The following is a 25,001-nucleotide window of genomic DNA, read 5'->3' as shown; positions in this document are numbered from 1 at the left end:
GCATCTAGGTTCATGCCTAGGTACTTAGCTGTGTTTGCATATGGAATAGTATGATTGTTAATAATTATTGCCATTTGAACAGTGTATTTATTATTTTACCAGTAAATACACTTATATGTACTTATTTACTTTCATTAAGTCTAATGCGCTGCTCGCGTTTTCGTCCATGCATTGACTTAACATATTGCCTCTTGGAGTTTTTCTAGAGTTTCTTAGCTTCTTGTTCCGTTTTGCCAAATGCCAGTTCACATGTGTCATCAGCAAACGTGGCTATTGTAGTTTGTTCTGTTACTTGACCTTTCTAAACCAATCTTTATTGATCTTACTCCTGAATTGATCTTCACATCTAATGCGAAACATTCTTTCATTAATATAATATTTTAAGAGGAAGTTGTATTACTCGGGCAGAAGTTGTTTAAGCTTATGTTCAAGCCCCCGACGCCAGACCTTATCGAAGACCTGAGCTACATGCAGGAATACTGCTGAACATATCTTCTTTTATTCTAGTGCTTTTTCCAATTGATCAATAAGTCTATGAACCTGGTCCACTGTTGGGTGTTTTTCTCTAAAACCAAACAGATGGATGGGAATTATGCATGTTTCTTCAATAATAGGTTTAAGTCCTTTCAGAAATATTTTTTCAAAAAGTTTTGATATGACCGGTAACAAAGTTATTGGTCTATATGTTGGGATCTCATTTACAGGTTTTCCAGGCTAGGAAGCATGATGACCTCCGCCTCTTTACAGCAGGTAGGCACATATTTTAAGGTTGCAGTAAATATATAAACCAGTTTTACTATTGCTTTTCTTGGCAAGTGTTTAAGAATTTCCCCTGTAATCGGATCATATCCATGTGTTTTTTTCGGGTTCATGATTGTTTGTATTTCCTATGTTAGTTCTTTTGGTATTATTGATTTTATTTCCTTGGTTGTTAATTTATTTATTTGAGGTACGATTTCAGTTACTTCTATTTCATTTGGTTGGAAAATATTTTCCAAATAGTTGGCAAATAGAAGTGCTTCTTCTAGACTTGTCCTAGCCCATATTCCATTTTCTCTTCTTAAAGGAGGATTATGTGCATATAATGGAAATGCCCTGAAAATAATACGATGCTTTAATAGATATTAGGTGTCACAGAATCTCTTAAGCTTGGTACAGACCTGAATATTCGCATGTTTTGCGAATACACCTAATCAGCTCGAACTAAATATTCGTGTCAGGACCTAGTATTCGATTTTCTAAGGATATTTTTAATATAATAAGTGAAATTTTTGAAACTAATTTTAGTGTTTCCTTCTCATTCTTAATTAAACTATTTATTTAAAAATATAGACCGATATAAATTATAACCACTTGGAGAAATATCTCAACTATATATATTGTATTGGGATAGCGCATATTTGGACTATTTTGCTTTTGTTTTAGTTTTAATCGAATCTATGAATTAATAATTATTGAGTTGCTAATTATTTGGTGATGAAAAATCTTCCAAGTGGTATAAAAGGTATGACAATAGTTTGCAGAAAACTTCCATTGAATAGTATTCTATATCGGACTGTACTTTCCATCTTTTTTAATTCAAATAGTTAATAGGCCAAGCAGTGCATCATTATCATCGTCGGTCAGGAAAAACTGGACTGCAATTTTATTACAAGTTATGTCTTTCGTAAATTTTTTGAAATTGCTGGATATTTACGCTACTCCTTTTCTAACCTTTTGTATTGTATTGATTCAGATTCATGGTAGTAGATATATATCCAGATTTAGTTTCTTCTGATGATAATGAAACGATAACCTTATAAGGCAATATCGCTAGGATACATAAAATGAAGAATTGTTGTTTGTATTTTGAAAAATAATCAATGAAATGATACTTTAAAGATACGAAAAGAGGTCGTTTCTGCATGGAATAGTAACAGGGGATGAAAAATAGATTTATTTCGAAAATCCCAATGCCTAAATCCCTTTGTTTTTAAGATCGTGCTCTTTGTCTGGTGGAACTAGGTTGGTGTTGCACATCATGAACTGTTAAACCTGGAGAACCTGATTGCTGCCGACAAGAAACGATAAATTGGAAGCAGGTGGGAAGACTTATTACATCCGCCGTATTCTCCAGACCTGGCTCCATCCATCTACAACCTTTTCGCATTGTACAGCTTGTTTAGCATTACTTTGCTGATCTCGAATTTAAAAATGGCTCAATGAATAGTTTAGCGCAAAAAAGAAACTCTTATTCTTACGAGTCACTTATGATTCTGGACGGGACGGAATTAATAACCCCACTTATGCTTTTATTTACATCTTTAATCGTTTGTACCATTTTGAACAGACTCCAAATAAACTGTAACGGCCTCTAATTTTTGTTTTCCTTCTTTTCTACAAACCAGGAATTGATTCTTGTATCGACATCTATTGTTCCTTTTAAAAATACGATTCGAACGTCAATTTGCTTTATCTTCGAGCTCTGTTGAATTGATATTTATATCATAATTTTAATACTTTGTAATTAAACTCTTTTCCATTGGTTTCAATGAATTTTTGTCCTACCTGTAACTCTGTTGGACCCCATGTTTCCAGTTTTCTAGTGCTTCATTGATCCTTATACACATTACACACGGCTGCGCGACTAAAATATTCTCCATTGGTTTCAGTGTTTCTTATTATACTACCAATAATTCTGGATTTCATATTTCTAGTTTTCTAGGGTTTCCTTGGCCCTCGAGTGCTCGAGTGCTCCAAACTTAATTATATATTTGTATTTACAAGTAGGAAGAATATATAGTATACTTCACCGAACTTGAATTTTAAACCTACATCTTCTTATGTATCACAATATGACAAATCAAATAATTTAATAACACCACTTATGGCTTTGGAACAAGACAGAAACTTTATTTACATCGCTGGTTTTTATACCAATTTTGCCAAATAGCCGCGAGAGAAATTACACCCTATACTTGGTTTTTTCCAAATAAATTGAACAATCTAGCATGTGTTTAATTTGTATTTATTTTTAGATGCTCACCAAGCAAACATCTCTACAACCGAAGTATCTTCCATCCAACAAGAACCACCTCAGGCTACCCACGAACAACGACATACAACTTTTAGAAAAATCCTTGGAAAACCTGGCGAAACTCAACAAAAACGAAACGGATCGTAGACCCAATTCTGATCATCAGAAAGAACTTAATATCGAGGTAAACCACAGAAACGAGCCATTGTCTCCAATTTCTATATCGTATGCTTTCAGCCCCCTCAGAGTGAGTCTCCGGTTTATCAATCATTTCATTTCGGGGTAGGCGATTACAACAAATCACCCAACATGCATCATGTCTTACATCCGAGCATAAATAACATCAGTTTCAATAAAGAACCTCCAAAGAAATCACCGAACATTTTACAGAATCTAAACGGAAATAATCATAAAATCAATCAGGTAATATTACTTCGTAATGTGTACTGAATACTGAAGTGTTGCTGGAATTAGGAGTACAAACTAGTTTGGTACAATTGAAAAAAATAAAACATTTTAATTGCGTGCCATAGAACAAGCAGAAATTGTGATAATATTTGTTGAAAATAATTGTTCCATTATTGTCATTTGCCGGAAATTGCGGCAATTGTAGCGGGACTTTTGCCCCATCTTATATAACATACCTTTTAACTTTTAAGTCGAATTTTGGCGCGGAAGAAGAGTTATTCAGGGATAATTGCAGGAAAAATGTACAGCAAACACTCGTCAATGTGAACTAATTCAATCTAAGTTTAATTCTCATTATCAGGACATGATTACATTAACGAACGTGATTTAAACAATAAAGGTTTTATTAAAAGAAACAATTAATACATATACATATATTAATAGCAAACTTAATAAACATACTTATCTTCGTTTCAGCTTAATGTCTGCTGGATTACAAGTAATGTAGGGATTCACCATTTTCAATAAGTAAACAACCTTTAGGGACACACTAATAAGGATATTCGCATTCCATAGCATTTGTTATGTAATTACTAGCGTTGGGAACAATCGACTGAAAACAGTCAAAACAGTCGAAACAGTCGATAGTCAAAAAACTGGCGACTGAAAATAATAATTACAACAAAAATTACTGTCAAAAATCGAGAGAGTAATCAAAATATTGCCTATTAATGCCATAAAAACAGTCAAAAGTATTTTACTATTTATTATTCCCAATTTTATTCTTTTTACCCTATTATACTAACAATCTTGAAAAATATCGGTCCAAAATGCTGTTCTATTAATATACAATGTATTATTATTTACAAGCAAATTACCAAAAAAATTATGAAACTATATATATTACATATAAATCTATGTAAGTATAAATTGGGTACATTTTTGTCAAGGTTGCGGCTAGGACAATAGACTCAAAACGTTAAAAATCAGTCGAATGAAACTAGTAGAACCAAAAAAAGTAAAAGTACACGACTGAAAGAGTCGATAGTAAATAGTAATAAAATTAGTCGGACCGAAAATAGCGACTGAAAACTGAAAAAGTCGAATGAAACAGTCGATAGTAAAAAGTAGTCAATTACTAAACAATCGATAATCGATTTCAGTCGATAGTTCCCAACACTACTAATTACAATTAAGGGAACATTGGCATCTTCATCGTTGACACAAGAGAGATTCTTCCAACATTTTTGAATAGTTTCTTTATTATTATATTGCTTTAAAACCTCAGATATGTTTTGACGATTCTTTGATAGGAGAGATAAGAGTAGAAACTTTCGGTAGTATAGTTCAGTAAGCCTTATTATGTTCTGGTCCATTGGCTAGGCTAAGGCTAAAATTACGTTAGGTGGCAGACATATGACAAAAAGTGACCCATTCTCTCTCCTCAGTGCCCTTCTGGAGATGACTAGGTACATTATATAACAATAACAACGCATTTATTTGATGGTTCTGTTCTATTAGAAAATAGTTCTTCCTACAAAATTATAAATACATTTGCGATTGCAAAATTATTGTCATAGCTGAGGAACAAGGTGCTAGTGATACCACTTTCGGAATATACTGCTTGTCATCCAAACGGTTTTTGAACAATCGTTAACAGTAGGGTTATTAAATGTTTTATGAACAAGTAGCTTCGCTACAAACTAATAACGTTATTAGCTTTTTTCCTGATTTCTACCTGAGCAAATTTTTCAAAAAATGCGTGATATTTTTTTAGTGCCATTTGCCAATAAAGACCACTTGTGGTTATCTAATTAATGTTTGTCATTTATTTTTCTTTGATTAATTCTGGTTGTACTAATAATTACAAATCCAATTTGAAGAAATTGAGAAATTGTGGACAATTGTCTTTTCATGACATGTTAAGGCGCATTCGCCATTTTATGGTTCTGTTTGGGGTTGCGCTATATTTTGTAAAGCGACGGCTTTCAATTTGTACTTCTAATGTAAACGTTAAATAAGTGTCTTACCATTGCTTGAAAAAGGATCGACCTAATTCGTACTCCCAATTCAATTGTAAATCATTTTGATATCATTTATTTGCAAGTTGTGCATTTGTGTGTATGAATATTGTGAAGGTACATCGTTTTTGATCATCTCTCATCCGCATAATCAGTCCCATGTTAACGTAGACCATGATTACATAATTGAATTGGTTCGGATAGCAACTGAAAGTAAACTAAGCTATATTAAGACCAAGTCAAGATTTCCTTGTGTATTAAAGAATATACCTTTAAAATTATTATAAACTAATTTTGGCTACTTACTTCTAGATAATCTTAATGATAAATAATTATAGGGTAAACTGTATTGAAGTTTTGTTAAATGTTATATCAGTAAATATAACAGGTCAATTGAAAAGTCCCCGGCCTACACATTTTTTTGGCAAAATTAGTTTTTTTATTCAACATAATTCCCTTTAAGGCTGATACACTGATTATAGCGACCCTCCAACTTTTCGATACCATTTTTGTAGTACGATTTGTCCTTTGCTTCAAAATAGGCCTCAGTTTTGTCGATCACTTCTTTTTTCGACGAAAATTTATTTCTTTAATGTTATTATTTCTTCGGTGGATGAGGAAGCAATTCGATTCCGAATTCATGGATTTTTGACACGGTGCATTGTCTTGGTGAAGCAGCACTTTCTTTTCCTTCAAATACGGCCGTTTACGGCGATTTCGTCCCTCAAACGGTCCAATAACGCTATGCAACGTATGTCGCTGTTGGTGGTTCTTCCTTTTTCAAGGTAGTCATGAAAATTATTCCATGCGCATCCCAAAATACAGACGCCATAACCTTCCAGCCGACTGTTGCGTTTTCGCACGCTTTGGACCGGGGTCATAGTATGCAGTCCACTCGGATGACTGTCGATTGGACTTCGGAGTGAAATGATGGAGCCATGTTTCATCCATTGTCACATATCGAAGCAAACTCGGATTTATTATGCTTCATTATCTTCAAACATTGCTTCGAATCATCAACTCGTCGTTGTTTTTGGTCAAGAGTGAGCTTGCGCCGCACCCACTTTGCACAGATCTTTCCCATACCCAAATATTCGTGAATGATATGATGTACACGTTCAGTTGATATCTTTAAAGTGTCTGCTATTTCATTTAATTTCACTTTAGGGTCATTTAAACCATTTTGTGGATTTTTTTAATGTTTTCGTCAGTAAAGTTTCTGAGTTTTTAAGTTTTTGTCAACTGTATTTTTCCCTTCAAAGAGCAATATTTTAACACGCGAAATTCCTTATTTCTTCTTAAGGGTTAGGACTGACTAAAAAATATATGGATTTAATTCTAGTAGTGCAATCTATGTGTCAGGCCGGGGAGTTATGTCAATTGAGCTGTTAATTTAATAGATATTTTAAAAAATACAATATCTGTAGTCTTATTTTACGAATATCTAACATATATTCATTTTGTAAAACTGTTTCTGGCTTGTAATAACTATGGTTCTTGATTTAAATCAATTCAACAAGGGTGCTGGATCGGTTGAATTGATTATTCTAGGAAATAATAATTTAAACTACTTAGCTTACTGCTTAAATTAATGAATAATTAATTTTTTACAAACGTGATTACTGTATATTGAATTTGTGCAGGCTCTGGAATCTTTGGTCAAATTATAACATGGCGCCCCTGCTTTCTTGAGCCAGAGAATCACATGTTCAAGTTGGAAAACTACAGAAAACTGAATTACTGCAGACTACGTTTAAGATATCTACATTAAAATCACGCCATTTAATTAAATGAATTAAGCTCTTGGAACCCTGGGACCCTGGAACTCTGGAAAGAACTATCTTAACTATCAAATGTAACGTTTGGAACTAACAGCCAGAAGTTCACTTCAGTCATTTTCGAAGAAATAGAGCCCCATCAATCCTTTAGCCGATATTTCTTTCCAAATTGTCACTTTTAACAGTAAAATGGTTCACAATGTTTTAAAAAAGGCTGGTCTATACTCCAATAATGGCAATTTTTCTAGTTTTTTTTTGTTAATGTTGAAATAATACATACATAAACTTAAATCAACCGATAACCAACCATTAATAAAAATTAACCAACTGTATTTATTCTTTTATATTAAAGGTTCCTCTCCTGACGCATCACCGTGCCCATTTGCTGAAAAAGTTGGACCGTAACACCGAAAACATATTCAGTCAGGATCATTCGAATATGGGTATCAGTAATGCCTCAACACCTCATTGGTTCAGTAACCTGGCGGGTAGCAATGGAACCTTGAAAAAGAGAGAGTTGGGAAACAAAACGAGAATCGACGATTTCTCTCTACCAAACTTACCAGGAGGTAAGATACCAATCTTCTTTAAATGGGCTAGTTTAATTAATGTTCGTTTTTGCAGCTACAATATCGCCGAATAAGACAAAAAAGAAGAACAGCATACCGGAATTGGAACTACCAATATCCACTGAAGTGTCTCCAGTAAGTTAAGGGTGTAAAATATAGACGTGAACAGTAAACTTCAACATACATAATATCTAAATGGCGTCTATATTGATAATAATTATGTAGTAGTCTAAAGTCAGGAAAATAAGGTTGAGGAAACGAATCTCTGAAATCTTTTTGATAACGTTTCTTTGCAATACATGTTTTTTGCTATTGTTTTAAAAAAATATGTCTATGATAATATTGATCATTGATGCTTTATTCTCTATTTTGCTGAATAAAGTTGAATTAAAAGTAAAATCTTAAAGCTGTTTTTATAATTCTCCAACAGGTTTCATCACATAGCACATCTCATTTCGTACTAAACGTAAATCAAGGATGTTAAAAATAGTTTATTTTTGTCCTGAAGCCATCCAGTTATTCCGTTGTTATGTTGGTGTAGAGATACAATTTCCCGCTTTCAATTATGATCTTATGATTATGATACTGTCCGAAAAAAAAATACAGCAAACATTTAATTTCTTAATAAATTCTCATAAAATAATGTTTAGCTAATTAAAATGTTGAAGTTTACTATTCATTTACTTCACAGTTAAAAACATAATTAAAATAGGTTTCTGAGCATATTTCCTGTAACACTGTCCTGTATTATGGTAAAAAACGTAAACAAAAGTACAGTTAGATTTCAGTTTGCACACATTCAATTCAAAGTAGGTATTCACGAAAAATGTATACGGTAGGTCATTGTTTCTTAATCTGAGAGATGTTTCCACAAAATCCACTCAACAATTATAAGAAACACCACCTCTATTAGCTGTTAAGTTAATAGAGAAGAAGTTATTTACTTTAGCGATAAAACCTTATAAAATATTTTAACATTTAATACATTTTTCCCTCTCTGATTGGGGGGATATCCATGATCATTTTGAATGACTCACTTTGTCTTTACTTTACATAGTTTGAGATTAAACCACCGTAATTCACAGGCAGGCAATAGGAGACTAAAACTGTCTAGAAAAAGTCCCAGCTTATTATCTCTTTCGCCTGGGCTGGTCCAAAAGAGAATTGACTTAATCTAAAAAGTAAATGGGGAAACGTTGCCGTCGAATTAGAATTCCTAGAAATTAGAAACAATAGCAAAATATTAGAATGAATTTTGTATAAGTGATCAGTCTTATTGACCATCAGGTTAAGAAACAATTTTTGGTACAATAAATAGTAGATTAAAGTAAATTCATCGCACACTTGTATACATGTAATCCAATAAACTTACATAATTCATGCTACAATTATCGAGAATAGAAAAACAAGTTAATTATGCAAACTGTTTATGAAATGAAAATTATATAAATTATAAAAATAAAATATTATATATATATATATATATATATATATATATATATATATATATATATATATATAAATATATATATATATTAAACTAACTAGTCCTTTTGCTTTCTATAGCACCGACGTATTAGTAAAATGGTTGTTACTGATGTTTCTTATTGTTAATATAATTGATACTTAATACTAATTCGCAGTTGCAGAACATCCTCCTTACTCACCAGATTTAGTAACGTGTGGCTGTTAGTTATTTTGGTGTATATAATTTGAATGCATTAATCATTCTATTCTAAATAATTGAAGCTTGACTATGGTATTATGATTTTAGTTTTGATTGGAAAATGAGAATTAGATATTACTGCATGTTTAGTTCGAAATAAATAAATTCTACTGGTAGAATTCATGTTAAATATATTTTTTATTTCAGAGAATACCATCAACCGTATCACAAAACTCGCCCACCATTTAAAAATACACAGCTTTTTGTAAATACCAAGCTATCCGTTTGTCTCGACACACAAAAAAAACAACCTAGTTAAAACATCAATCAATGTAATTAGTTTTTAACGATATTTTCTTGCGTTATTATAGGCTTACCGATATAAGAAAGCCAAAAGAAAACGTAATACACTTGACATAAGTTTGCCAATTCCGGTTAGGGAAAGGTCCAAATTTTCCTGAAATTGTATTATTACAACATTGTAATAAAGTTTGTAGTTTTTTGTATTATATACATATGATTAATTATTATTTTGTAAATATAGTATGAGATTATTAATCATGGAATTGTTTTATTTTAGTTATGAATATGCTGGTTAGTTTTACTGACATCCTGAGGATTATGAAACTTTTTTAGTAGTGCCATTCTTTTCGCAATTTTTATGTTATAAGGCTTCATGATTGATAACGATTGTTTGCTACAAATGATATTGTAGGCGTCACCATTTTTGTTTTATTTATTTTCTATACACCCTAAATATCAATCGCACAAAATTGTATACTAGCTGATCCAGGAGAGGAACTACTGGGTTTAAATCTACTCAAAAAGCTTGCGAGTGATAAATCTTAAGCCAAGCTCCTCACTAAACCTAAACCTGGATTACCTAGTGTTCGATATACATTTCTTTTCCTGTTTGTTTTGAAGAAATTCACTACCGAGACCCATTGAACACTTTTAGTAGCATTGGCTGATTCTGCTATATCATTTTGTAGCTGTTATTTATTGACATTGAGAGATTATTTTTAACAAATAGCTTTATTTAATACACCTATCTAAACAGTTGAAGACAACAACAACGTGGTTTCTCGAAATTCATAACTCGAAAGTCGCTAGAAACTAGTAATATTTCATTACTGTCCTTAACACAAATTCCTTCTTTTAACTATAGACAAAATATTTACTTTAACAGGTTTTAATAAAATAAAAATGATTTAAAAACAATTAATTATTGGGTATAATCGCTATAGCTCCTTGTTGTTTGATCAACGATTTCTTTTGGTGAAAATTCGATATAAACAACCCAGCCTAACTCCTAAATCGCTAATTTTGAAACGTAATCTTTAAACTATCAGATACATTATATTGTTGTTTGATTTCAAGAAATCTGCTTTCGAAATCCATTAAAAATCTTATAGCGATGATTTTCTTTCATATCCATATGAAGATCAAAAAATTCGACAAGACAAAGAATTACGAAACTTATCATATAATGATAGGTTGTTAGCTAATTTGAATGAAAAATACTTACTTTAGTAAATTATTATATTTAGTTTTGTATACTTTTGAGCCATTGAACTAAAATGAATCTCATATAAATACAAAAAAATACGTGTTCTTGTCCCTTAATGCTTAACACAACTTAATTAGAATAACTAATCGTAATTAAAGAAGAATGTCATTAAAAACTAGTGACAACTTAAGTTTCGTTCTTAACATAACTGTTTGGAAAACAAGAAGAAGGAATATACTTTAACAGGTGACAACTCAAATCAAATAAAACTTTCAGATAGCTTAGCAGTTGATGAAGTTGGTAGAGGTTGGAAGAAAGATTGGAAAAATGTGTAGAAAATATTGTAGATATATATGAACATCAAAGATTTTAGAACTAGATATATGGCCAATATGGAGCTTTGGTTGAATATTGAGTGGAACATTTAATTTAAAATTAAAATAATTCGTTGGTTTTAGAGGAGTTTTTGTAATGTTTCAATAACTTGTTTCCTCAGCAGAATAAGAACAATTGCTCTAAAGTAAATTAGCAGATAATTAATATGTCAAGCTTGACAAAAACCATTGTGCTTGTCTAGTTACACTTATAGCTCATATTTGGTAGGTCTAGTAAAAATAAATTCATTATTTTTGTATTTATAATATTAATTCTTACTCTATTGCAGATAATTTTATTGTGTTTCCATAATAACAGCTCTTGCCTTATTGTCAATAATCAGGGCTCGTTGATATTCCCAAGTGACTCTTAGGCAAATTTTCACCAATAAAATAATTCGCCATGGACATAAGTAGATCAAGTCCCAACTATAAGATGCATGTCTACGAAGCTCCAGATCAAAATTTCGGAGGTTTTGACGATGAGTGTGGCCTAGCGTTGTCTTGTTGAAACACAACACTTGTTCTAACGCTCAAAGTTGGCTTTTAGGGGATTGTTTTCTTCAGACAGTCCGATTCTTTGCCATCTCCACTGAAGGCACAGCAAATGACCGAGAACTACTCGCAATATACGGCCCCATCAAGGTCTTCAAACACATGATCGAAGGCAGGGAGACAGTAATATTCACGGATCACAAACTGTTAACACACGCTTTTGACCAAAATCCAGACCAGACATCGCCACGGCAGCAGAGATATTTAGATTTGATCAGACAGTTCACAACAGACATCCGACACATCGCTGGATTCAAGAATAATGTTGCTGACATATTGTCCCGTATCAACGACATGACCATACCTACTCACAGTTTCTACTGCACATATCGCACGTGAACAAGAACAAGATGCCGAATTACACAACCCGTTGCGAAAGCCGATGTCGTTGACGTTAAAAACACTTCGGTTGGAAAACATAGAAACAACAATATATTGCGACGTGTTAAATGCCAGCATCAGACCATATATGCTGCAGACTCTCCGTAAGAAAATATCCGACGTCTTTCATAACAACGCACACGGAAGTTGCCGCGCAACCCTTAAAGAACATTGTTGACAAATTTATATGAACCCCGGTATGAACAAACAAATCAAGAACTGGTCTCGCACTTGTCTACCGTGCCAGGGATCGAAGACCAGCAGACACGTCCGTAGAAAACCTCTACATGTTGCTATACCGACGAGAGATTCATCTCTCTCAAGGTTATCGATACTGTCGATACAATGATCGACAGATTAACACGGTGGCCTGAAGCAACATCGATTAAGGACATATCAGCAAACACCATAGTCGATGCATTCTTCGGAACATGGGTGGTCAGATTTGGAACGCCAGAGAAAATAACCACAGATTCTAGACACTCACCAAAATAATAGGAAGTCGCTGTGATCGGACACTGGTATAACAAGCCAATTGAAAAGTCCCCGGCCTACCAAAGTAAAATACATTTTTTTGGCAAAATTACTTTTTTTTATTCAACATAATTCCCATCAAGGGTGATACACTGATTATAGCGACCCTCCAACTTTTCATATATTTTTGTAGTACGATTTGTCCTTTGCTTCAAAATAGGCCTCAGTTTCGGCGATCACCTCTTCATTCGACGAAAATTTCTTCCCAGCGATCAATCTTTTGAGATCTCAGAACACGAAATAGTCGCTGGGGGCAGACATGGAGAATACGGTGGATAAGGAAGCAATTCGAAGCCCTATTCGTGGATTTTGACTGACTTGTAAGACCGTGTATTGTCTTGGTGAAGATATCCGACAGACATCCGACACATCGCTGGACTCAAGAATAACATCGCTGACACATTGTCCCGTATCAACGACAGTACCATGCCTAGACACAGTTTATTTTTCTTCAAATGCGACAGTTTTTCGGCGATTTCGCCCCTCAAACGGTCCAATAACGTTATGTAATAGTCACTGTCGATGGTCTTCCCTTTTTCAAGATAGTCAATGAAAATTATTCCATGCGCATCCCAGAATACAGACGCCATAATCTTACCAGTCTACTGTTGCGTTTTCTCACGCTTTGGAGCGGGTTCATCGTGTGCAGTCCACTTGGATGACTATCGATTGGACTTCGGAGTGAAATGATGGAGCCATGTTTCATCCATTGTCACATATCGACGCAAAAACTCGGGTTTATTACGTTTGATCATCTTCAAATACTGCTCCGAATCATCAACTCGTCGTTGTTTTTGGTCAAAAGTGAGCTCGCGCAGCACCCACTTTGCACAGAGCCTTCTCATACTCAAATATTCATGAATGATATCTTTAGAGTGTCTGTTATTTTTTCCAATTTCAATTTATTTTAATTCAAAATCATTTTGTGGATTTTTTTTACGTTTTCCTCGGTAACAACCTCTTTTGAGCGTCCCTGCGTTCATTGTCTTCGGTGCTCATTTCACCACGTCTAAATTTAGCATACCAATTCTTGATGGTTGATTTTCCTGGGGTAATGTTCGGAAAGCCAAATTTTTGCTTCAACTGTATTTTTTCCCTTCAAAAAGAAGTATTTTATCAACACGCGAAATTTCTTTTTATCCATTCTTTTCACGATAACACGATAAACGAAGTTGCTTCAGACAAGATGCTATAATTCACAAACTAATGATTCGACAGCTGTCAAATTTATACACGCATCTTTTGAGGGTTAGAGCTAACTAAAAACCTATGGATTTAATTCTAGTAGCGCCATCTATGTGTCAGGCCTGGGACTTCTCAATTGACCTGTTTCATCGATCTTTCGAGATGGAATTCTTAAATAGTCTGAGAGAGGGAAAAAAGTAGCGGTTATACAAATTTTTAAAATCCTTTAAAACTAATCTATAGACCGAATATCCGTCAGTGTTATACATTCGTTTATTCGTTATTAGAATTATATTCGTTAAGTTTATTTCAGATTAAAAAAAACACAAACCTGGGCAATTACTAACACTCACTTATTACAAAATTGTATTTATTCTCATGAAAATCAGTATTCAGTACAAATGACATACATAAAATATAATACATTCATGCAAAGGCACACCATTTACGTTAAATATCAAAACTTACAAACAGTATTTCTAGAAAAAATACATGTAAAAAGTCTTGTAAGAACAGTTAAGACTTAATGAGATGAAGGCAGTTTATTTGCGAACGTTAAAACTATCCTAATTAATCCTAGTAAGAACAATAGTATTCGTAACGACTTCTTAGACTTAGATGAAATTTGTAAATGTTAATCGTGGGCGATCTTCGGTTGTTCCTGACGCGGATTTATCACATGTACAACAACAAACGAACGTTGATTAAGTCAGGAGTACACTTATATGGTTAGGAGTAGAATAATGGCTGCTATATAACGCAACCGATAAGCTAAAAGTAAGTTGGGATTTGCAAAATGCCAAATGGATCACAGAGTCTTTTATACAAGGTGTAGAACTGGTCGCCGTGGCCTTAGTTGGTCGGGAACAGCTCGTCGATGGCTATTGTTGAATCTCTCGGGCAGGGACGTAGCAGTTTCTCACCACCCGTCAGTGGTTGATTCTGATAATACTTGATGAGATCACCTGAAATTAAAAATATGCGATTTAGTTTGTTTTTAATTCTTATTTCATTACTAATTAAAATACGTGCATTTTCGCTATATAATTTTCCAAACTTAATATCATATTAAACTTTTGTTTATATTAGCAGGCTTATAAATTAATAACATCACTTATGGCTTTGGAACAAAAGAGAAACTTTATTTACATCTCGGGTCTTTTATACAATTTTGGACAGCCTCGATATAAATTACAGCGCCCTCTACTAGTTGTTTTTCTTCTTTTCTACACTGGCTCTTGTAACGATATAAATCATATATTTAACACCACATCTCATTTTAAATGAGCCAAACAACTTAACCTAATTAATATTATAAACAAAAATTACAAAATACATTTAAAGTGCCAGAACAAAACTATTACATTCTATATACAGATTTTTTTGAACTTTGAACAATTCTATTTCTACATGGCGAGAATTTAATTTTAATTAATTATTTAAATGGATACGTCTGCACAATTGTGTGATAAACAAATGTAATAATTAATTTTCTTCTTTAGACATAATTCTCAATGGCTGCCAAAACACTATCTACTTTTAGTACCAATTATTTAGTTTGTTTTTGGGCTGTCAAACATACATATGTATTTGCCTTCGAATGAATTTATTCTATGCCACTGGGTTGCCTTTATAAAATGGTATGGATCCATTAAACTTTTCCTAGTTGGTTACCATACCAGTCTTCATAACTTGTTCTTTCAAGTCATGAAGTAAATAATACCACTTATGACTTATGACTAAAAGGAACTGTATTTATATCTCTGGTCTTTTATACATTTCTGAACAGCCTCAATAGAAATTACAGCGCCCTGTACTAGTTATTCTTCTTCTTTCCTACATTGGCTCTTGTATCAACATAAATCATATGTGACGGAGAAGATAAAAAGCGTTCTGAACAGCCAAAAGTTCTTGAAGATGAAGGTTTGAAGGCGCGATTGAAAAGCGTGTCGTGAAAAAAGGCTGAAGTACGAACAAAAACATCACTACGTTATTCTTCAGAATGACAACGTTCTACCACATGTTGTAAAACTGATAAAAATATACTTAGAAACATTAAAATAGTACATGCTACTTCTCCCGCCGCATTCTCCAGATCTTGCGCTCCTTCTGATTACTACTTATTCCGGCATGATTCGTGATCTGTCTGAGCTAAGGCGCTTCTTATAAAGACACCAAAAATTCGTTCATCGATTTGTGGATAGCCCCAATAGATTCATTATTTTTGAGATGGAATCCGTAAATTGTCTAAAAGACGACAATACTTTGAATAAAATAAATCTTCACAATAGAACATTAAATTTTAAAAGAAAATGTATATATGCAATATTATACGATTGGATCAAAGTATGGCCATTATATATTATTATATATATTTTGCCATCGTTCAGGCAAAATCTATCTTTCATCCCAAAAAAACTGTTTATTCTTTAAGCAAAGCTATTAATCGAGCCATTTTCTAAGATTTTCGAAATTGACGAAGTGCTGTTCTGCAAACGTCTCTCCCATTGATGCGAAAAGATGATAATCGGACCGTATAAGGTCTGGAGAGCATAGGTGGGGCATACCATTCATTCTGGACGTTTTTTGATCAATGCATTCTTCAAATTGATCATTTGTTGTCGGTATTGATCACTATTAACTGTTTCACCAGGTTTCAACAGTTCGTAATACACTATACCACTCTAGTCCTACCAAACATAGAGCATTGCCTTGCAACCAAAACTATTTGACATTGTAGCCGATCGGCCGTCTTCGTCAGGTGATAACCAAGATTTTTTGCGCTTAGGGCTTTCAAAATAAATACATTTTTCACCACCGGTCACTATTCGATGCATAAATATCTTTCAGTCATATCTTTGAAGCAGTGTTTCGCAGATGATTTCTCGATTATTCATGTGGTACTCATCTTCAGATCTTCAGGATTTCCCCGCTGCACGTAATCAGTCACTAATTGTTTCTTGGACCACATTTAACGCATCTGTCAATTGTTTTTGAGTTTAGGTTGGATATTAATCCAATAACTCTTGCAGTTTCGTATTTTCAAACTTTTTTGTCGGTCTACCAGAACGTTATTTGTCTTGCTCATCAAAATCATCACGGCTGAATTTTCAAAAAACGATTTTTAAGGTTAGAGCATGCTGACCGTAAGATGCAATGATGCTTGATGGCAGTAGAATAAAATGATATATGTGTGAAATCATAATATTACATACTTAAGTAGGTAATAAGGTAATAACTTTCTGGTACACTAGGAATTTCATAATACAATATAGTTATAATATAGCTTATAAGAAAACCAGCACTATTGCCCCAACGTGTGTAACCACACCCACTTAGGAATTCAAAAAAATCCACTTAAGCCTAAACGGTCGGTTGCTCGAAATTCTGTACCCCCCGGGTGCGAGTTTAAAATAATCAATGTAGGAATGTAACCGATAGAGCACTAGCCGACCAGTGAAACCACTAATTTACGTCTAGTCGGCTTAGTTTTGAATATATTGCCCTTTACAGACGGATACCCAACTTTACTGGTTTTCTAGGAATGCTTTTGTTTTGTTAATTACAGCGCTGTTCATATGCATTACGGTTTATTTCTACTCTGATGTAATTGTACGATTTATTGTTTATTACCGTTCGTTGTAAAGGTGAAGGTTGATCTTTAATGTTATCTCGATTTAATTTATTAGTAAGTACATTCATATTATCTAAATTAATTTATTTATCTGAATAGAAATACATGAATTTAGTAAGGACTTATCGAGTTTTATTATTCCTTCTATTTATATTAGTAATTGTGTTGGTAGCCGACATTTTGGAATAGTTGCAGATTACATCTCCAGGGAGGAAAATCGGCGGTAGATAGAAGACTCAATGATGGAGCATTGTGATAGTGATTTATTTTGAAGAGACATCCTATAATATTGTAGTTTATTTATTGTTTCTTCAAAATATATTATTTCTGCGGATTCGTCATTTTTTATTTTAAGATCTAAATTCTCATCAAATTCTCGCCTGTCAATACCATATGATGTCAGTTTACAGTTAGTAAAGAATAAAGTTGCACGCGAAAGCATCAAAATCACTTATTTCGCCTGTTAATTATGAATTTTAAAGTATAAAATGTGGACAAATTCAGAAAAACGATTGAACTATAAAGAAACAGAAATAGTTGAATTTCGCACAGAACAAAATGATATTTGCAGCTTAGGCTTGTTAAAATATATCTAAAGCAATGACCTTTCTGTTTGGTCGTCGGAGTAGTAAAGATATGTGGTTATATCGATACTTTTTGCCACCGACGTACTCTGACGTAAGGATTTGGTTGTTTATAATTCATTTGTTCTTATATTATTCATATTTTGATTATATTAATAAATTAATATTTATAATATTTATAAAAATTGTCAAAAAATCTAATCTGAAGAGACATATGAGGAAGTGTGATGAAACTACGAAAGTAAAGGTATATGTAAATAGAACTCTAAGTCCTTTATGTGACTATACCTCACAGTTTTTGAGTGTAGTGGATCAGAAATTTATAGGAGTGCATTAAAGGGTGAGGGACATTTAAAATTGCAGGGAAGTGTTAAAATTAATCCCGGCATTTGTAAAATTGATAAAAAGTGAAAGAAATGCGTGAACGTGTAATAAAATGCATTAAAATATATATACTACTAGCGACCCGCCCCGGCTTCGCACGGGTGCAATGATGATACTAAATTAAATACACTACAGAAAAAATATGAACGTTGTATATAAAAACATAGCGACCCGCTCCAACTTTGCACGGGCATAAAATATATATGCCTATGCCACTCAATGAAAACGTGATTAAAATCGATCCAGTATTTTTGGTTCATTCATTACTGCCCTTGGCCTGCACGCATTAAATTTGGAGTAAAACAATTCCTATTCCCCTATACTTACTATGAAGATTTCCTGCTATCTTTGGAATATCTAAATTCATACAATTTTTATTACATTACACATTTTTAAACGCAAATTTTAAATTTGTAATATCTCCGAAAATATTTGTTTAATTTACATGCTGTAAGGAACCATATCGATCTATATTAATTGCACACTGTATTTAAGGTACTTAATTCTATAAGGATTAATGCCGTATTGCTTAAAATAAGCAATAAGCAATAATTGCGTAAATAAGCCATTTTCTCACGTAAAAAGTAAACAATAAAAATGGTTAATGTGGGTTATCCCTAAAAGATAAACATATACCATCGCGGACTTTTTTGTAGACCTTTTTATGGTGTACAATACTGTAGTACATTAATTTGATCTAACTCGTAGGGCTAGGCAGCGTTTTTGCTAATTGCTAAATAAGCCTAAAAAAATAGGTTAATTTACGACATCACGTTAGAAACCTCTAAAATTAGCAATGTTGCCTTAGTATATTATGCATGTATTATACATATAAACCTTCCTCTTGAATCACTCTATCTATTGAAAAACACCGCATCAAAATCCGTTGCGTAGTTTTGATACAACATAAAAAAGACTTTAAAAATAGTTGTATTAAAATCATATAAAAATATGATTGCGGCCAAACTAACTGCTAAAAAAGAGAATATAAACATGGTTGTATATGTGTAGATTTCACACACGGACTTAATGCATATAGATTTAATTGTATTCTTTGATTATACTGAATTAATCTCTATTAATTAAAACCCCCCTCCCTGATAGATTCCTTGCTGTTTGGCTGGGACCATCTAAAATTTTCCACTACCAAGATATACTATTACATATGTACAGCTTTGGTTTGATATTGTAACATTAATATATTGATAAATATTAACTTATTATTTTGTTGACACATATTTAGAAAAGGTTCTTCATATTAAATTTGTTATATTATAGAAGATGAATATTGTACCAATAAACTTATATTTATTAATATGTAATTTTTATACAAAAAATCGTATAAAAAGTTGCATTATAAACCCAATATATATAACGCAATAAAATTCTAATCAAATTATTTCCGAAATAAACATCGTCAGTAGAGCGATAAATGTCAGATAATTAAGATATCAATTAAATTAATTACACCAACATTAACAGCGAGCTACCGTCGATACAACATTTTTATCTCCATTTATTTTAAAACCATCTAATGTAATAGGAGTAATAATTTTTGACGATATAATAACCGTAGATTGGGAGAACAGTTTTCATGGAATACGAGCTTTCACTTGCGGAAATATCATCCGCCAATAGATGATTATTGGACCGTATAGTCGATAACCCACTAAATGAAAACACTCTTATTGAATGCTGATGTTAATGGATCTACTCCAACAATTGCAAGCATATAAAGTTATGGGTTAGTCCAAGAGAACCATCAACATTGACACCGAACGGAATATTTGACGAGGTCTTGATGGGCATATTGGTGGGATCATCAAGGTTTAGTGCATTATGAGCTACTAAAACCGAATAAAACTAGTACTACAGATATCTACCGATGTAAATCTAACAAACTGGATGACGTATTGTTGCAAAAAGACCGGCAATAGCGAATAACAGACGCAAAATGATCCTCTTGCATGTGGCTAAGACCACACCATGCAACAATATTTCGAATAGGAATTTCAAATCCCTTGTGATTACCGCTTATTCAGATTGATATATTTTGACACTTGGATAGTTGATTGGCAGCCAGTTTCAAAATAGTGAAGAAGTGCGAACATTATTCTATCGAGCCCGAAACACCATATTGCTAGAAAAATGGGAAAAAGGCGTACAAAATTATGGTGTAAAATGATGAAAATAACAAGTAAAAAAATGACCACAGTACATATAAGATCGATTTCCTGTCATTGGCTGATAGAAAAGTTGATTTACTTCACAGAGGAAATATGTTTTTAAAATCAAAACAAAGTACCTTCTCTAACACAAACTCGAACTCAAAGAAAAATATTATGTCATTATGACATCTAGTTTTTTATATATTTCAAATTCATGAATTAAATCAACGTAAGAGATTCATGGAAGTTCAAACAATAGATTGCACATTAAAATATATTTCAAACCACGAAATCCTTAATTTCCTTATTGAGCGATAACATTTACTGAACACCCTTATAGGATATATCTAGTTATTAATTTTATTTTGGTTAAATGCTACTAATTTGTTATGATAAATATTGGAATATAATCATGTAGTTGTATATATAGGTTATTTCAATTTCATAAATCATAAGCAATGTAAGGAGGAAAAATTTACTGAACAGCAGATCGATGGTAATATTTTGTTTGTTTTTTGGTTAAATATTATTAACTTAATATCATTAGTAACAGATCAATTGAAAAGTCCCGGCCTGACACATAGATGGCGCTACTAGAATTAAATCCATATGTTTTTTAGTTAGCCCTAACCCTCAAAAGGCGCGTGTATAAATTTGACAGCTGCCTAATCATTAGCTTGTGAATTATAGCATTTTGGGTGACGCAACTTTTGTTATTGTGAAAAAAATTAATAAAAAGGAATTTCACGTGTTGATAAAATATTGCTTTTTGAAGGAAAAAAATACACTTGAAGCAAAAACTTGACTTGATTGCCGAGTTTCCGGATACTGCCGTAGGAAAATCAACCATCAGGGATGGGTATGTTAAGTTTAGACGTGGTGAAATGAACACCGAAGACGGTGAACGCAGTGGACGCCCAAAAGAGGTTGTTACCGACGAAAACATTCAAAAAATCCGCAAAACGATTTTGAATAACCTTAAATCGAAATTGACTGAAATAGCAGGCACTCTAAAGATATTAACTGAACACATCATATTATTCATTCATATCATTCACGAATATTTGGGTATGAGAAAGCTCTGTCCAAAGTGGGTGCCGCGCGAGCTCACTTTTGACCAAAAACTACGACGAGTTGATGATTCAGAGAAGAGTTTCAAGATGATGAAGCGTAATAAACACAAGTTTTGGCATCGATATGTGACAATGGATGAAACATGGCCCCATCATTTCAATCCGAAGTCTAATCGATAGACATCCGAGTGGACTGCATACGATGAACCCGCTCCAAAGCGTGGGAAAACGGATGGCATGGTTGTGGCGTCTGTATTTTGGGATGCGCATGGAATAATTTTCATTGACGATTTAAAAAGGAAGGAACATCAACAGCGACTATTACATAGCATTATTGGGCCGTTTGAAGGACGAAATCGCCGAAAAACGGCTGCATTTGAAGAAAAATAAAATACTGCTTCACCAAGACAATGCACCGGGTCACAAGTCAGTGAAAACGATGGCAAAAATCCATGAATTGGGCTTCTAATTGCTTCCTCATCCACCGTATTCTCTAGATCTGGCCCCTAGCGACTATTTGCTGTTCTCAGATCTCAAAAGGATGATCGCTGGGAAGAAATTTCCGTCGAATGAAGAGGTAATCGCCGAAACTATGTATCACCCTTGAAGGGAATTATGTTGAATAAAAAAAACTAATTTTACCAAAAACATGTGTTTTACTATGGCAGGCCGCAGACAATTTCAATTGACCTGTTGCTTCAAACCAAATTTTTAATATGTTGTTTGTTTTTTTGGTGAACTATTATTAACTTGTTATCATTGATTTTGGAATATAATAATCTTACCTAAGCTATTGTGTTCTAGTTGATTCCCACTAAAACTATATTTTTGCGAAGCGTTTACTAAGTAATGTTTACATTTCTCTTGGGCCCTGTAGGATATGGCATAGCCCCAGATTTTTTCCGACAGTCTCACTAAGAACGTCCCATACGGTTGGTCCAACAGCAGTTTTTCCGCTTGAGATCTTGTTATCAGACCTGAAAAAAAGAAATCAATCAGTATAACATACGCTATTCAAGTCTTGAATGGAACAAAGATGGCGCTGCATTATTTATCTTTATAAATCTAGCGTCAATTTAAAAGTAGGTAACTATTTTACTAAGAAAATTATTAATTCTAATTAGAAACATCTACTGAAAATAATGGTAATAGAATTATTATTTATTAATAATGAAGAGACATCACTAGTAGTTTTGCTATATGTTTTTGGCAAAGAATGGTGTGACATTAGTATATTCAAGACGAAAACAATTTTTATTGAAGTAATTTTTTTATTTTCTGAATAGGCACTGACAGAGCATCTTTTATTATTTTATAAACAAACTATTAAATACATAATGGTGTGACATTAGTATATTCAAGACGAAAAAATTATTTTCTAAAGTGAAGAAATTAACAAAATACATGCAATTAACTAATAAATCCTATTAGACTCAAGCCTAATGTGATCATCTGATAAATAGATTAAGGCCAATTATTTGCTTTCATGAAATAAAATATGTATTTTCAAAATTTAATTTCGATGGAGTAGCATAACTTTCAAAAATAATTTCGCTACCAAATAAGTCTGGACGACCTCGGACAACCAAACACAGCGTTGCACGGAGTCTATTATTTAACAAAAAACCCAGCTAGTTATTATAACTGTTATCTCGTTTTAAATGCTAACCGCTTGTTTGTCGAAAAAAAAGGAAATTTTATATCATCGTTCAAATTAGATTAACCGCATTGAATTACTTAATGAGGTTGATTTTTTATGTTTTCATCGATCTTAAATCTAAACAGAGAAATAAAATGGTTTTCTTCATAACATTTCTTTATCATGATAATTAATATCTAGTTGTCAGCCGGGCACATAATATGTTTACATAACAGTTACATTGTTTGGCAAGCAAAAGAAGGAGAGTTTTCTGTGACGTATTTTGTCTGACGATGAAAAGTGGATCTGCTATGACAATCCTACATGTTATAAAGTATCATGTGTTAGTCCAGATCTTGCTGTGGATATCATAGGATCAGCAAGGTATAGTGTATTACGAGATGCTAAAACTTAACAACAATAAAAAAGAACAGCAATAGCAGGTAACAGAGCCAAATCCTCTTGCGTGACAACTCTACACTTCTAGACGTTGAAAGAGTTGTTAACAATACACTGTTGCAACTCGAATGAGGTACTGCCCATCCACCTTACTCACCAGACATACCATCTTGTGATTACCACTTGTTCAGATCGTTCAGAGTATGGCTTGGTTGGTATTCGGGTTGGAAATACTGGAGAAATACTAAAATATACCGATTATTGGATTTCTACCAAACCAACATTGTTCTTTCCATATAATATCGCTGCGTGACCAGAATAATGGAAAAAGTTGTACAGGACAATGGAAAATATTTTGCTCAATATATATTGTACCAATTTTTCTCAACAAATAAATTGTTTGAGATTACCATGACCTTCTATGTAATTACTGAAACTCATAACTTAATATTTATGTATATGTAGACTTAACGTAATTATTTTTATGAAGTGTCGTTGAGGTCATTGTTCTTGATGGTTTTTGTCACTACAATGGATGTTCACACATTGCTGGACTTGGAGGTAATAGATACCTAACGGTACATGTTAACTCATATATTAGAAACCTTCCTTGTACTTTAGAGGGACGATTGGCCACCAGGGAGTCTTCAGGATTATCCTATGTATTATATAGACTATATATATATATATATATATATATATATATATATATATATATATATATATATATATATATATATATACTGTTTTTCTAATTTTTTATTAAAATCTCCTGTGGGCCAATCCAGAATTTTATTTAAATGGTACTGACCATTTTAAGATACGTTTAAATAATATTAATGTATTTGAAATATGAAAACCAATGCCTTATTGGGAATCCTAACAATTTGAACAACAATAGAATACCAGCACTATATATGTAGGATGTGCATAACATGCATATTATATATAAGTAAATAATAAATAAGATGTGATTATATGATGATGAAAAATGTATTCATATTATGTATATTAGGGAGCGCTAATGATTTAATTAATGCTTGAAAATATGTTGATATATCTACGCATTATTATAATGCGCATTATGTATCAGTTGTTGAACTTAAATAGTAGACTATAAAAA

General features: G+C 33.0%; 2 protein-coding genes across 12 annotated transcripts in view; one reads left to right on the top strand and one right to left on the bottom strand.

Annotated features, from left to right (window-relative positions):
- Nucleotides 1–10,019, top strand: part of LOC143202934 (cyclin-dependent kinase-like 2) — an 89,799-nt gene extending 79,780 nt beyond the window's left edge. For 3 of the 6 annotated variants that reach the window (XM_076414940.1, XM_076414968.1, XM_076414960.1), the window contains exons 9-13: nt 3,018–3,200; nt 3,254–3,439; nt 7,576–7,792; nt 7,848–7,927; nt 9,830–10,019. In XM_076414940.1, coding sequence (XP_076271055.1) covers nt 3,018–3,200; nt 3,254–3,439; nt 7,576–7,792; nt 7,848–7,927; nt 9,830–9,919 — 756 coding nt within the window. In that variant the 3' untranslated portion in view covers nt 9,920–10,019. Of the gene's footprint in view, nt 1–3,017; nt 3,201–3,253; nt 3,440–7,575; nt 7,793–7,847; nt 7,928–9,665 lie in introns of all 6 variants that reach the window. The other 3 variants (XM_076414950.1, XM_076414977.1, XM_076414983.1) reach the window with 3 other exon arrangements.
- A 4,331-nt stretch (nt 10,020–14,350) lies between these two features.
- The window catches only part of LOC143202962 (SH2 domain-containing protein 4A), a 175,571-nt gene continuing 164,920 nt past the window's right edge, over nt 14,351–25,001 (bottom strand). For all 6 annotated transcript variants that reach the window (XM_076415029.1, XM_076414996.1, XM_076415006.1 and 3 more), the window contains 2 exons: nt 22,626–22,817; nt 14,351–14,962 (listed from right to left, as the gene is read on the bottom strand). In XM_076415029.1, coding sequence (XP_076271144.1) covers nt 14,850–14,962; nt 22,626–22,817 — 305 coding nt within the window. In that variant the 3' untranslated portion in view covers nt 14,351–14,849. The remainder of the gene's footprint in view (nt 14,963–22,625; nt 22,818–25,001) is intronic.

This window comes from Rhynchophorus ferrugineus, unplaced genomic scaffold (assembly GCF_030347505.1).
Source record: "Rhynchophorus ferrugineus isolate W39M unplaced genomic scaffold, kcgeb_rfMv2 rfM1, whole genome shotgun sequence".
In the NCBI taxonomy this organism is placed as follows: Eukaryota; Metazoa; Arthropoda; class Insecta; order Coleoptera; family Curculionidae; genus Rhynchophorus; species Rhynchophorus ferrugineus.
The sequence above is the reverse complement of the archived record's forward strand: the minus strand, read 5'-3'. Positions and strand labels throughout refer to the sequence as shown.